Genomic DNA, 15,291 nt, shown 5'->3' with positions numbered 1-15,291 from the left:
CGGCTCGCCAGACCCGGATATGGCCAGGGCACACACGGGGAACGGCATATTGGGCCGCCGCTCCCGAGGGGGGTATAGGAGTAGTTCCGGACAAGGATCCGTCGCGCAACAGCGCCCCCGTCTGGTGCTGGAATAACGGTGCTGGGCTCGAGGAGCCAGTCAGCTAGTCTACCTGGCGGCCTCCTCTGGGACTGCCGGCCACGGGGTCGTGCGGCGGATCCCTCGCAATAGGCAGGGGATAATTGGATGCTAGGTTGGGTTCAATTGGCTACCAAATTGGGTGATAAAAGGGATAAAATCTGAAAAACAAATTTTAAAAAAAAAGAATATCGCAATGAAAACGATACCCTTTCTACTTCTGATATGGGGGTGGGTACGTGTATTTGTGCACACAAGTACCAGGATAGAGTTACTGGGTAGGAGTTTCATCAGAGTTAAGGCCCTTGCACACCAATACGTTTTTTACGTGCGTTTTTTACGTCCGTTAAAAAAATAAATTAGAACTCATGTTGTGTCAACCACGCTTGCACACCAATCCGTAATTTTCGTCCGTAAAAAAAAAAAAAACGCAACAGGTTCGATTTTCTGCGTTTTTCGCGTCCGTCAAAAGCCTTTTGAGAGTTGTTATTGACCACTCCGCCATGGTAGAGGGACACATCGTCAAATTACAACTGCAGGAAAGTTGGATTAATGTTTACAGAAGAACATGTCTCAAGTATTATCTCGGCGGTTAGTCGAGTGAAAGAAAACAACATACAGATGATAATTCACACAATATAATACCACGAAAGCGTACAGCACTAAACAATAACATTCATTTGGGCATTATCCTACTCAAACTCAGGCAGAAGGGCAGGGTCCGGCCAGGTTCACAGTCACAGGCTGTCAGTGCATCATACAGGTAGGCTACATCATTCAGCTGGTTATAGCGGTTTCTTTTTCTATTCTACTATTCTATTCTACTTCTGCTGTCTGCGTCTCCCTGGGTATTCCTAGACCAGATGGCATGTGCATATTGCGAAAGTTCGCAACGTAAAAAAACGCAACGGACTCCGCAACGGACCGGTGTGCAAGGTCTCTGCGCGTAACGTTTTTTTCGGATGACGGATTTAAAAATATGCATGCGAAAACGCACGCATTGGTGTGCAAAGACCTTAACTCAAATCTCTCTTTCTCGCACACACACACACACACACACACACACACACACCCTCTCCCCCCTATATTGCGAATAGGCTATGAAGTGATTGTGACATACACGTACAGCATGCCTCTGTATAGATCCACCCCATTGTGTGTAGTCATTGATTCACTGCAGCACAGGTCATTTTCCGACATGCAGGGAAGCCTATAATGAACTAAATCATAATCATTTGGGTTCTCTAAATGGCTGTGCGTGAATAACTGCCTTTGACAGTAGCATTTACTCTGTAATCACAATCACCATTATTACACTGAAGTTCAGTGTACTTCACATTTGAATTGGTAAAGTATAAAGTTGTTACTGCACAGTTGGTTAACTGCCTTGGTAGAACTAAGGGTCAGCTGCTCTGTTGTAAGATACAGTTTGGCAACTTTTAGTGGCAGCTTAACCTTTGTTTACCTATAATTTACCAATTGTTCTTCTTTCTTTTTCTTTTTTTAAATACCACTTTTTAAGTCATTATTACAGTTAATTAAGCAAATTGCATTTTCACAATATTAGACTTCTGGCCACAAAGTGGATCTCATCCTTCCATTAGGCTATATTGGACAAATTGGAAGTGCAGGTTGCTAATAAATAAAATCTTCTTGTACAGTATCTGGAGTGAAGGTATATGTGCTTATTCACAGAAATGTGACGTTATAGTCAATCATTTTTCTGCAATCCAGTTGAAAGGAGCGCAACTGACGTTTTTACTTCGCAGTCAAGGTGAACAACAAGCTGTCATCCCAAAGCTGACATTTCAATACCACATGGCATCTTACCATATCCCTGACCAAGACCTCAAACTTCCTATACTTCTCTGGGAAGACTTTATGTCTCGATCTCAGTGGGGTTTTCTACTATGAACAGAGACACATTGGCCTCAGTGGGAAGGCCAGGATGGTCCACACAGAGACACATTGGAGGACAGTGTAATCAAATACTTCATATGTGACAACTGCCAATGAAAAGGGCTACCTGTAGGCAAAATCATTTTTCTGTTTTTTACATGTGCTTAAACTACAGATTGTAAGCTTTCAAATGATGCATCATACATTGAAATCGGAAACAAATTGAAGACGACATGAAGTATTTGATTACACTGTCCTCCAATGTGTCTCTGTGTGTGCCATCCTGGCCTTCCCACTGAGGCCAATGTGTCTCTGTGTGGACCATCCTGGCCTTCCCACTGAGGCCAATGTGTCTCTGTGTGGACCATCCTGGCCTTCCCACTGAGGCCAATGTGTCTCTGTGTGGACCATCCTGGCCTTCCCACTGAGGCCAATGTGTCTCTGTGTGGACCATCCTGGCCTTCCATCCTGGCCTTCCCACTGAGGCTTGAAAGTGAATTTGGGCCCCAACTGTCCAGTCCCCTCGTCCCCTGCCCCCTGGCCCTGCCCCCTGGCCCTGTCCCCTGGCCCTGTCCCCTGGCCCTGTCCCTGTCCCCTGGCCCTGCCATCGTTACTCATGAGCAGAGGGAACCTCTGAGAACATTGAGATGGTGGGATGTCCTTTCATATAAATGAGGCTCCCCTACACTGCTAAACCAGACCAAACTGTCTATTGACATTGCTGTTGGTCAGTGTATTGTTGGCAGTGCTATTGTAAGTGTTGAAACTGAAATGGGTATTTGAAATGTGTTGTAATATTATTCAGACGTGAGAAAGGACTGGAGTAGCAGGGCACTGTATGTATGCACTGTTGACAGCAGGGGAGGCTGGTGGAGGTAGACATTGGAGGACCGGCACATTGTAATGCATGATATGGAATAGGAATGGTATCATTTTATGCCATGCATTACAATGAACCTGTCCTCTGATGTCTACCACCAGACTACCGTCTGACAGAATATCTCTACCTCCAAGTTTTTGTTTGTGGGTTAGGGTTAAGGAGGGGATAGGGGTTGAGGGGCGGGTGGGGTGACTATCTAACTAACAGTTCGGCTCCATACAATCAATTATTCCAAACGGATTCAATCCAGTGTTCTGTAGGATGAATTGAATTAAATTATAACACAGATCATGTTCAAGTAAGAGGCTCATGAGAATTGTATCCCCCATGTAGAATGTATTTCTGAGTAGTTTGTGTTGTCATAATAACATTGTGTGTAACACATATGCTGTTGTCACTATATAGACATTGTGTATTTGATTTGAGTTGTATGCACAGCTGACATGTACCTCTGTTTATGGTATTGCAGAAGGGCCCTGCGTTCACAAAGTGAAGATGTGTCTTATTTAAAGCTTAAATGTCATTAGTACAGTACATGATCAAGCCTGCTCCCTGAGACAACATTCATTAGAGCTGATGACGACTGACCAGCATAGATCAGACTTGTTATTGCACAACACAGCTGAAAAAAGTATGGGTGTATTCTTTTACTCCGAAAAAAAGTAAACCCATGAATCATGTCCCTTTTGAAGTGTTTTTTAGAAGACTCGTTCTTGACTGAGCAGCCAGAGAGTAAACAGCCTGGTGTCACTACTTCGGTCGTGCCCAAAGACTGATGGACCTCCTTTGAGAGTTCTCATCAAAAGCAGAGTGAACAATGAGAGTTAGTGTCTTTTGTGTACTGATAAATATCCAGTTTGATTGACCGTTTCCTCAAGGCTGTGTGTCTATTAATTGATGACTGCTCCAGAATTACCATCGGCACTTTCTCAACAATTTGTCCCACGGCGTAATTACCTGGAGTTTTAACAGTGGAGAAGAAAGGGATTCTTCTGAGTTGCCCTAAAGAATGACCCAGACTTCGATCTTCTGGCCAGTAAATATCCAGGAAATTCTTGGTAGTATTTCTGTGCCCACCCCACCCCCACCCCCACCCTCTTAGTTTCCTTCCTTCCTCTAGACCTTCCTTTTTAAGGCAAAGCAACAACATTTCAAAGCCCGCTGTTGGCTCAAAATGGTGGGAATTATGATGATGTGCTAGTTGTAGAGGCTGTTTTTCTCCTAGCAAACTTCAATGCAGGGTTAGGGTTAGGTTTAGGGTTAGGGATATACAGTACTTGATGAGGTATCACTATTAGGAAAGGCAGCCTCTCTAATGCTGTTATTACAGTCTCTTGTTTCAGGAAAATATCAAAACAAGACCATTCTCTGGTCATTTTTCCCATGTGGTCTATTTCAGACCGATGCCTCCGCTGAACATCTTTCAGCTGGTTCAGGACCTTAGCAAACACCCCCAGTTTCTATGTGCCGTCCTCAGCATACAGTAGTCCTGTATATATATATATATATATATATATATATATATATATATATATAATACATCACAAAATAGAAGTTCCTTCGACCTCAGCGCTCACTCGCCCTCTTCAATTAGTGGGAGTGTACAGATGTAGATAAACAGTTGTTTTTCCCCATGTCGCTGCATTAATCGTTCACTTCATGGGTTAAAAGAGCAAAGTCAATGAGGAGGAGGAATTCCTATCCCATTATCGGTTGGAGGTGCGAAGTGAACACATCAGCAATGAAGCCAAGCACAAAGATGATTACTCTACTAGGGCCTGATTCCCCTTTCATGGCTCCAATTACACCCTGGTTTTTGCGAGTGAGCGATTTACGAGGAGCCTGGCGTTAGACTTTGGACATGGTGTTTTTCTGTAATCCTCCATTGCTCATTGTCATAATGATACATGAGCTGATCAGATAGTTTCTGCTGACAAAAGTCTGTCCTCTCTTTTATTCTGTATATCTCTTTCAGGGAATCGGAGAGACAAATATATCACCCCTGGTATTGAAAGCACATAAATCTTGTTTTAAGAGGCTTGTCTTGGTTCAGATTTTGCCAGACAAAGGCTTTCGGTGGGCAAGTCTTTTATTTATTGCCTCGATGCTCGTTTGGTTAGCCTTTGTGCATTCCCAGAAATAATTGTTTTATGGATCAACAGCAAGGTTCTCCATTATGCAGGCAGACTAAAGGTTCTTTAATGTTCATCTCTTTTTGTTTCACTCACTGTTTCCCTGTTTCCCAGTCCTTAACAGTCCTTAGCAACCCAAGCTGAATCAAGTCAGTTAGTGCAGTCAATCAAGAATCTTCATCTTAACTGGGAGCACATTAGAAGTACAGTATGTTCATTAACTAACTTTAACTAGTCTTTTTTTCTGGAAGCAGCCCACTCCTGAGACTACGTTCCCGACAATGCGCCATGATATATAGACAGTTTAGTGTGAAGTTAGAAAAAGGCAATGGATTGGTTTTCTGCGGGGCTACATTAGATATAATGCCATCCATTGTCCTCCAGAAGAGGGTAGATAAGTCTTTAGTTTTAGTAGTGTCTCTGTCTCTCCGCTCACATGCCAGAGCAGCAGAATGAAGTCGTAATTACCAGGCTTAATTGATGTGTTTTTAACACCTTAGACCATACTTCAGCCCCCGCCCCCCTCTCACTGTATAGCCCTCATTGCTGTTGTTTGCACTATATTTCTGTGGCTATTGATTGCTATTATGGTAAATCCAATGGGCACAATGGAACTCTATCAGCAAAATGCAGGTTAATTATCTCAGGGTCAGTCACTCTTGAATCCCCACAAAGGGCCAGCTCTTGGCTTTTTATCGCTCTACATTAAATTACAAGTACAAATTATTATCTGGCTTCTTTTATTTCAATAATTACAAAGCAGGTTAAAGGAACAAAACAGAAAAAAGATTACCTCTTCATTGGCAAGTGACTGACTTAAAGAAAAAAACAGAAAAGTTGAAATGGTTTAAAGCAATATATTCTTCTAATAGATTAGGTGGATTTAAATACTACAGTCCATATGTGTACAGTGGTGATGCTATTGTAGTGCTTGTAGTATTATGGGTCTTTTCTATGACTATTCTCATTTCTAGACATCTGTGATTTCTAAGTAGCCAAATACATTTAGTTTGATATAATGTAAAATATATACTGTATGTAAAATATTGATACAGTATTTGGTCTTACTGTTTGTTGGCATTTACAACTTTTCGATGGAAATAAAGTGGAACTTATGATTATATTCTCAAATGACAATACAGCAAATCAATGATCTCTCTCTCTCTCTCTATATATATATATATATATATATATATATATATATATATATATATATATATATATATACTGTATATATCCATCCACAATGTTATGTTTATGTGAAGGTGTATAATTCTTCGCTCAAACGGTGCAGAATTGAAGCCCTCCTAAACACAATTTGTATGTTTAAAAGTTCTGCAGTGTAACTGTATTCAAATGTACTGATACATTGATGAAATTCAATTCGACAAGTCAACAGTGTTTCTCAAAAGTAATATTTCCTGCTAACCAACCTGTCAGACATCTGACTGGGTCCAAATAAATTGGCCTTATAAGCAGCGGCGAAGCCTATTGATAGGACGAAAGTTAATGGCATTGATTGTGGATATTGTAACTTGCTTTCTGCAGGGACTCCAGTGAATCGGATTCCTATCATGGCCAAGCAGGTGTTGGATCTCTACACGCTCTACAAGCTTGTCACAGAAAAAGGCGGCTTAGTGGAGGTGATCAATAAGAAGATATGGCGCGAGATCACCAAAGGCCTGAACCTCCCTACCTCCATCACCAGCGCAGCTTTCACTCTACGAACACAGTGAGTCAGAAGGGTGGCCATAACCTCAGATGACTGTTGTGATAACCTGTGGCCGGGCCAATTACTACAACAGCTTTGGGCTGCGCTCGAGTGTTAAAGATGCTGAGGAGAAAGAGAACAAGTCCACTCTGCGTTTTGTCATTATATGATACACATTTTATATGATACACATATGATACACATTTTATATGATACACATTTTATATGATACACATTTTATATGATACACATTCTATATGATACACATATGATACACATTTTATATGATACACATATGATACACATTTGATATGATACACATATGATACACATTTTATATGATACACATTTTATATGATACACATTTTATATGAAACACATTTTATATGATACACATTTTATATGAAACACATTTTATATGAAACACATTTTATATGATACACATTTTATATGAAACACATTTTATATGAAACACATTTTATATGATACACATTTTATATGAAACACATTTTATATGAAACACATTTTATATGATACACATTTTATATGAAACACATTTTATATGATACACATTTGATATGAAACACATTTTATATGAAACACATTTTATATGATACACATTTTATATTAAACACATTTTATATGATACACATTTTATATGAAACACATTTTATATGAAACACATTTTATATGAAACACATTTTATATGATACACATTTTATATGAAACACATTTTGACAACAGAGCATGTCATACAACAGTCTCAACAGAGCATGTCATACAACAGCCTCTCATTCCAAACCTTATTCTTAAAGCCCTATAAAATCAGTGTTGCCGTAATGACGTTTTCTCAGGCACAATAACATTTATGGATTGCCAGAATGGGTGTCTGCATCACTACCATTACTGCCAGTCTCACCTGTATGATGCATGATAATTATAGTAATAGAGTTGCAGGGGATTTGCATAGTCCTGACCTTGATGGAGAGCACAGCTTGTTTGTACGTGTCAATCCTTAAGACTGTCATTGAACGCGATTACATCATCCTGAAAGAAGCCAAATTCTTCCTTCGCCTCAGTCAACCATTAGCAAATGTGCTGGCCCATGTAGATAGCAGAGAGGCATCGTGTTTGCCAGGTTTCTAAGCTACGTAGACAAAACATCCCAAAGTGTGTGTGAACGTTTGAACCTGTGAATAAGTGTGTGCAGAAATATGAAGTAGTTCTTTATCTTATTCTTTGATAACAATCTTAAAAAGTGACAAGATAACTGCTATAGTAGTTATGACTTAATCTATTCATCATTAATGGTATAGTCAAATGTCAAACTAAGATGTTGACGACCACACCAACAAGTTTGTCATGTACCGTGCTTCTTGGATACCAATCTGTACAATGTATTGGGTTCTCCCAGTACAATACATACACAGTAAAGCACAGTAGTAACACAGATGCACAATAGCACACAATACACTAGTAACACAATAATATAATAACACAATAATACACAATAAAACAATAGCAGCAGCATCTCTATAAGACATTTCAAGTTTTAAGTGTTATTGTTACGTCACATTACACAAGTGTAAGAGAATAACATTCTTAGGCTTTGGTTCCTGGCAATAGGCAAGATAAGTGAAGATAAAAATGGTTAGCTTCAGGAAAAGCTAATATAAAGCTATTTTGCCGTTTTTCTGTGTAGGAAGCAGGCTAATTTACAAGCGGCCAACTAGTGGTCGTTGTATGTAAATAGCAGCTTCAGCATTGTAAAGAGCGACTCTTTTAGTAGGTAAAAAGGCACGGCTGTTCTAGTGTTAAAGATCCTTTTTTTGGTTACCGCTATCTACAGAGTCTCTGCCTCCTTTTATCTGCACCGCACTTGGGTCCACCTGGGTCCACCTGGGTCCACCTGGGTCCACCTGGGTCCACCTGGGTCCACCTGGGTCCACCTGGGTCCACCTGGGTCCACCTGGGTCCACCTGGGTCCACCTGGGTCCACCTGGGTCCACCTGGGTCCACCTGGGTCCACCTGGGTCCGCTTACTATCCCCAAATGTTCCACACACACTTAATCATTGTTGAGTGTTGTCGCTGCTGTCCTGTGACACTTTATGGCATTGCCATTGTATTGCTATTATGACTGTTCTTCTTCCCTTTGTATTATTATGACATTGCACTGCCGATTGTTATTGTCTGATTGTTGCGTTGTTGAGGAGATGCTTACCTAAAGAATGTAATGACATTGTATCCTGTATATTTAGTCAATTGCTCATTGTGTTGATTGAAATCTTCTCATACTGTACCTCTGTCATGCCCACAGGTATATGAAGTACCTCTACCCCTCATACTGTACCTTTGTCCTGCCCTCAGGTATATGAAGTACCTCTACCCCTATGAATGTGAAAAGAGGGGACTGAGCTCCCCAGGAGAGCTTCAGGCAGCTATCGACAGCAACCGCCGGGAGGGCCGCCGGCAGAGCTACGGCTCCACCTTCATCAACTACTCTCCCGTGGGCACGCCCTCCATCCTCTCCTCCCCCAAGATGCAGATGCCCCACCTGGCCATGTCCACCCCCAACGGCAGCCACATCTCCCACAGCCATCACACCATTAAGAAAGGTGAGAGGAAGCTCCTCTTCTTTGTTTCCTGTCCACGTGACCAAACCTGCCACAACCCAGCGCCAAGTGAGACCTGATAGATGGTGTCAAACAAATCAGTCAGGTTGGGGTCCAGATTCTGTTTGTTCAAATTGTGTCGTTTCATGTTAGGGCAAATTTGGAATGAATCATCACTCAAAATCACATTCTTTTCTATTCTTATTCATTTCCTTTATTTTTGTCCAAATGACTGATGACACTTAGTTCTTCTTCCATAAATTTGACAATTTAGATGACTAGGTGGCCTGATTACAAACCCGCAGAAAGAGAAGTCAAGAAGTCTTCTCCCGTTTGAAATTATTACACAACATCCCTTCTCTGCCATCTAATCACGCACACATAATGTGTGGGGGGGCAGTATGGTCATCGTTCAAAAGAGGAAACATCTTGCAGGACTTCCTCATACCAACACTGCCAATTTCCGCATCACACCAGAGAGGGCGAACGCAACACAATGAACACGAAGGTGTTCAGTAATGGGCCTGTAAAGAAAAATGTTGGGCACACGAAACAAACATAGACCCTAACCCTAACCCTGTCTGTTATACTGAAACCAACATAGACCCTAACCCTAACCCTGTCTGTTATACTGAAACAAACATAGACCCTAACCCTAACCCTGTCTGTTATACTGAAACAAACATAGACCCTAACCCTAACCCTGTCTGTTATACTGAGAGTCCAGCAGGCAAGGATAATGTTTGTTTCAATCTCTGTATAGCAATTGGAAAAGTGGAGAATGGTGTGTGTGTGTGTGGTACATCGGCCTGATACGCACATTCAGGAAGATTGAAGATCTTAAATAATAGAATTCCCTGAATTATGAATTTTAGTCGCATTCCCAGTCCAGTGAACTTCAAGAACCTAAATGTAAATGAAGCATACAGTAACTATAAATTCCAATCCCTCCATCCAATGCTCTGACCTTATTTAAATATGTTTGCTGGAGTTGTACTGTTTCTAACTGTATCTAATGCAACGGAGAGGGAGAGGGAGAGGGCGAGAGGACGAATTGTGACAGGTCGAGTGGACTCTGGCAAATAAGTCCATCCCCTGCAGTAAAACAACACATGTAAAGCGGTCCAGTATTTCCTCTGAGGCTCATATCCTCAATCTTGGCCACAACTCTCTTTCTCTCTCTCTCTGTTTCATATGTTTATATGTTTCATATATGTTCATATGAAACATATGTTTATATGTTTATAAAAGTACATAGTTACATGCTAACAGGGGGGGGTCCCTGTATATATACCCCCCTGTCAATAGGCCATAGTAGTGTATAGAAGTATATAAGTTTACATAATAGATACATACTCAGATTCCTACCGATTAGTTATCCCCCTCTTTATATCCCCCAAGTTATGTCTATTTATGTCGATTTATGTTTTTAAATGTATTAAATGTTTTTGTTTTTTTATTACCTTAGGACTGTGTTTTATTATCTTAGGATTGTGTTTTATTATCTTAGGACTGTGTTTTATTATCTTAGGACTGTGTTTTATTATCTTAGGATTGTGTTTTATTATCTTAGGACAGTGTTTTATTATCTTAGGACTGTGTTTTATTATCTTAGGACAGTGTTTTATTATCTTAGGACTGTGTTTTATTATCTTAGGACTGTGTTTTATTATCTTAGGATTGTGTTTTATTATCTTAGGATTGTGTTTTATTATCTTAGGACTGTGTTTTATTATCTTAGGACAGTGTTTTATTATCTTAGGACAGTGTTGATTGTTAGCACCTAGGGTTTGCATTTCAATGTCGTTGTACCCGTACAATGACAATAAAGATCATTCATTCATTCCCTGCAGAGGAGCCCATGATACCCAGCTGCCTGACCAGCCGCATGGCCCTGCCCCTGTCTCTGGGCGGTCACCACCACGTGGCCGCGCTGCAGGCGGCCCAGGCGGCCTCTGCACAGGCCCAGGCCGTGCAGGCGGCGGCTCTGGAGCAGCTGAGGGAGAAGCTGGAGAGCGGCGAGCCGCCGGAGAAGAAGATGATGATGATGGCCGAGGAGCAGCAGAGGCTCATGCAGCACGCGCTGCAACAGAACCTCCTCGCCATGGCAACCCAGCTGCCCATGAACATCAAGCTGAACAACAGAGGTGAGTGGATTTAATGTTAGGGTTGTTGTTGTTGTTGTTGGGGTTGTCATGCAGTTGTCATGCAGTTATGTGGATATAATAATGAAAGCAGGCATGGTCACTGGGCTGCAGGGTGGCTGGAGCCTTTAGCCCTGCCAGTCACAGAGTCTTCCTGGATGGTGTAGTTTTTATTATTTTATTATTACAATCAAGAAGAAAAATCTCACTTAACCCCCCCCCCCCCCCCTGTCCACCAAATTTTGCACAGATTTTCACCTCAACCCTCAAGAGAAAATAAGGTCTCTTGTGACTCATGCAGTTGGAGTGATTGCAGTGTGAGCCAGTTGGCTCCTGGTGGCCATGATGATGTTGGTCTGTTTTCCTCAGTTTTCGCCTTCCCTTATATGTGTCACTCAATAAGAGTGAACGGTAGCAAATAGCATCCGTTCCTCTGTAAACTAAAGTCCAGTTCAGTGCAGTTGCCGACCTTGGCCGCGCTGTTGAATGCTAGCGAAGTCAGAGAAAAACAACATAATAATATAGACAGCCAGCCACACACACACACACACACACACACACACACACACACACACACACATATTGATGGTGACGTTGGTACAAGACTTGTCCATCATCATTACATTTTATTTTGACTGTTTTCATTGATTTGTAGCAGCATGTCAAAATCATGCCATCATGCCATCATCATTCCATGTCAAATATTATTTTATTATTATTATTTTTAAGTCTGCAGTTAAAGCCCCTTGTCTTATCTGTTTTATTGAGAGTAACATACAGAACACAGTTCCATTCTCTACTTATTAGTTAAAGCACTTTTATTTTTCTAAAAATATATAATAATACTGAAACTCCATTTGGCACAAGGACTTTGTGTAATGTTTAGTTAGCTCCAGTTAATACCTCAGTTTGGTTCTTTTTCTGTAATGTTTAGTTAGCTCCAGTTAATACCTCAGTTTGGTTATTTTTCCCACCTACAATTAAAATCTTGGTTTGTTCAATGGGTGGTATTTCCACATCAAGTAATGTTTTTTTACAAGAAGACATGTGTGACATGTAGATATGCAACACTATGAAATACTCATGCCAGTAATTGACACATAATTCATCATAACATCTGTAATTTGATGTCAAACTTCACAGATTATGAAGAAATACGATTCCATGACCAGGGGCAAAATACTAGATGTCATGAGTAAAAATGCTGCTGTCCACCATGATGTTGATAGTTTCTGTGTGGCTGGCTTACGACAAGCCATAAGTCATACATTACTTAATAATAGAGGCTAAAGGAAGAATAAGTGGCCTATCTGCTCATGTGTGATATCATTTCTTTCCGCATGACTGCCTCTGTCATATTAGTCATGATAGTGGACTTTGATGGGAAAATGAGTTTGAATCGTTCAGAGGTTAATTCTCACATTGCACGTCTGGCTGTAGCCCTTAGATATAAACACTGTAATTTAAAGATTACATCAAAACACTATTATTATTATTATTTGTGTCAGTACAGGTCTGAGACTGCCTCTAATAGTGGCTCTGTTTAGAGAGAGAGCACAAGGAATCTCTCAAGTATTACAGGATTTATCTCTGAAGGTTATAGATATTTATCTGCAGATAAAACATTTGTATTGTATAATTGATAACAAGAAAGATACCTATTGTGTATATCCTAATGTGTATATGCATGTGATTTTTGCTTGTGTGTGCTGGGACCATACAGTATATAGAAACATTTGCTGTATGCACTCACTGTACTATATGACTTTTAGGTAAAAAAAGTTTCTGCTTAATGGCATTTTTATATTGCATTGTTATGTGTCAAGCCCAGTATATAGGAGTGCTGTCAAAGTTTTTCAAATACTTGCCTGTGTTATGATATGATTCATCCGTGTGCCACTGCCTGCATCGACAACCAACATGTACAAATGGCTGCAACATCTTTTGACAGTTCTTCCTCCCTCACAACTCTGTAATAAACTGCTCCTTATCCTGTCACCCTTTGAGTTATCGCCAATATTCTGCCGAGCGCTCCTCTTGCTTCTTGTGTTCCTTTTCTAAATGCTCATATTGAGTTTTTCTCTCTCTCGCTCTCTGGCTCCTCTCTTGACAGATGATAGACAAGAGACTGCATTGAACCTGTCTACCAACGGCATTAGCAGCATCAACATGTCAATAGAAATAAATGGAGTTGTCTACACAGGTAAATAGAGAGCCGTTTGCTGATGTAATTGCAGGCAGGAAATTCAATAAGTTATAGCAGCACCCCGGCGCTTAGTCCTCCACGCAATTTGATGTCTTTGCTATAAAATCCATTGTAATGAAGTGGCAGTCCAATAGAGTTAAAAAAGTTAAATATCTCAAAATTGGGCCTGCGGATTTGAGGTCGATAGGGGCTTATTGTCTTACGTGCCTGGGAGAGAGGACTCCCAGTTTAGCCCAGAGAACTGCAGCCTGCGCCTTCGAGCGGACGGGCCGGTAATTACCTTAAGATAGGCAACTCATGTCCTGGCATAAGCCTGGTGGACACTTCCATTGGATTTCAAGTGGCATCATATCTACTCCAGAGCTTTTCCTGAGGTCCAGTGCTCAGTGAAGTAAAGACCTGAGTTGATCTAGTTTGATCCTGCCACTGGTCAACTTTCAATTCGATCAGACCTCAGGTTGCCTGGTTGCGGTAATCTTTCGAAAACAATGCCGCTGCACACTCTTGCTTGGATGCAAATGTTTTTATTTTTTTCTAAATTCGGCACTGACAAGCCCAGGTTGATGAACTGATAAATAATTTGCTTGAGTGTGCAGCATCATTCTTTTCAACATAGTGGAAGCGACTGCCATAATGCATTATATACAGTAATATGTAGCTGATTTAATATTATTCTTTATTATACTTGATATGTTAGTCTTCCTGTTATTTCTCCAGGAATCATGTACAGTACAGGTAGATTACATTTATTCCCCTAAATGTATCATGTGTACTACTGTATGTAAGAGATAAGAGTTGGAGATAATGATGGTCCTTTAACATTGTTTCTATGGTTTCTGTATCCAGGTGTCCTGTTTGCTCGGAAGCCAGCCATTCCAGTGATGCCAGGCGCTCACCGGGGGCTCCACACCGCCAGCTCTCAGGGAAAGACCAGTCCAGGGTTGTCCACACACATCCAGCCGTCCTGCTCCTCTTCCTCCTCCACCTCCTCCTCCTCCTCGGTCCATGGACACATCTCTGGAAACTCCTCCCCATGAGATACCCCAGCCCCCAGATCCTCCTACCCACACATACCTGCACCCTCTCTCTCCCAAAGACAACAAGCAGTCTGAGATATCTTTGAGCAAGACTTCTATTGTTTTTTGAAGGTGGCTTTCCCCCTCCCTTTTTCTCAAGCTCCCTTATTCCAGTTGAAAGAATCAAAAAAATGTTTTATTTGCAGAGAAAATACTTCTGTAGAAAAAGAAAATGCTCTTGCTCTTTTCCCCTCCTCTGAACTCTGAATAGTAGCTTATTTAGAGGAGCTTTGACCCCTGTGTGTATACATATGAAGTCAGCTGTCTTTTTATTTCCTGAGACTGAATCAGCTTAAACGTGTGGTGACCATCATTGGCCATAAGGAACAGTGAGGTGGGACACTGACATGGAGGACGCGGGCTGTTGACTCTCACTGTCACGCCAGACAGAAGAAGAGGCCGCTTGACCTCAAACTTCAAGTAAAAGAGGTTGTTCTTCTGTCAGGTGTGTTACTCTGCCTGGCATGGGAGTCCATCTGGTCGCTCCATAT

General features: G+C 41.2%; 1 protein-coding gene across 1 annotated transcript in view; it reads left to right on the top strand.

The window, feature by feature from the left end:
* Positions 1–14,761, top strand: part of arid3c (AT rich interactive domain 3C (BRIGHT-like)) — a gene marked incomplete at both ends in the record, with an annotated part of 109,808 nt that extends 95,047 nt beyond the window's left edge. The window contains 5 exons of the mRNA XM_080531224.1: positions 6,598–6,781; positions 9,130–9,377; positions 11,228–11,521; positions 13,632–13,721; positions 14,571–14,761. Coding sequence (XP_080387350.1) covers positions 6,598–6,781; positions 9,130–9,377; positions 11,228–11,521; positions 13,632–13,721; positions 14,571–14,761 — 1,007 coding nt within the window. The remainder of the gene's footprint in view (positions 1–6,597; positions 6,782–9,129; positions 9,378–11,227; positions 11,522–13,631; positions 13,722–14,570) is intronic.
* Positions 14,762–15,291: the final 530 nt, after the last annotated feature.

This window comes from Nansenia antarctica (assembly GCF_963989245.1).
Source record: "Nansenia antarctica genome assembly, chromosome: 5".
NCBI lineage: Eukaryota > Metazoa > Chordata > Actinopteri > Argentiniformes > Microstomatidae > Nansenia > Nansenia antarctica.
Note: the sequence above shows the minus strand (reverse complement) of the source record. Positions and strands in the feature narration are given on the sequence as shown.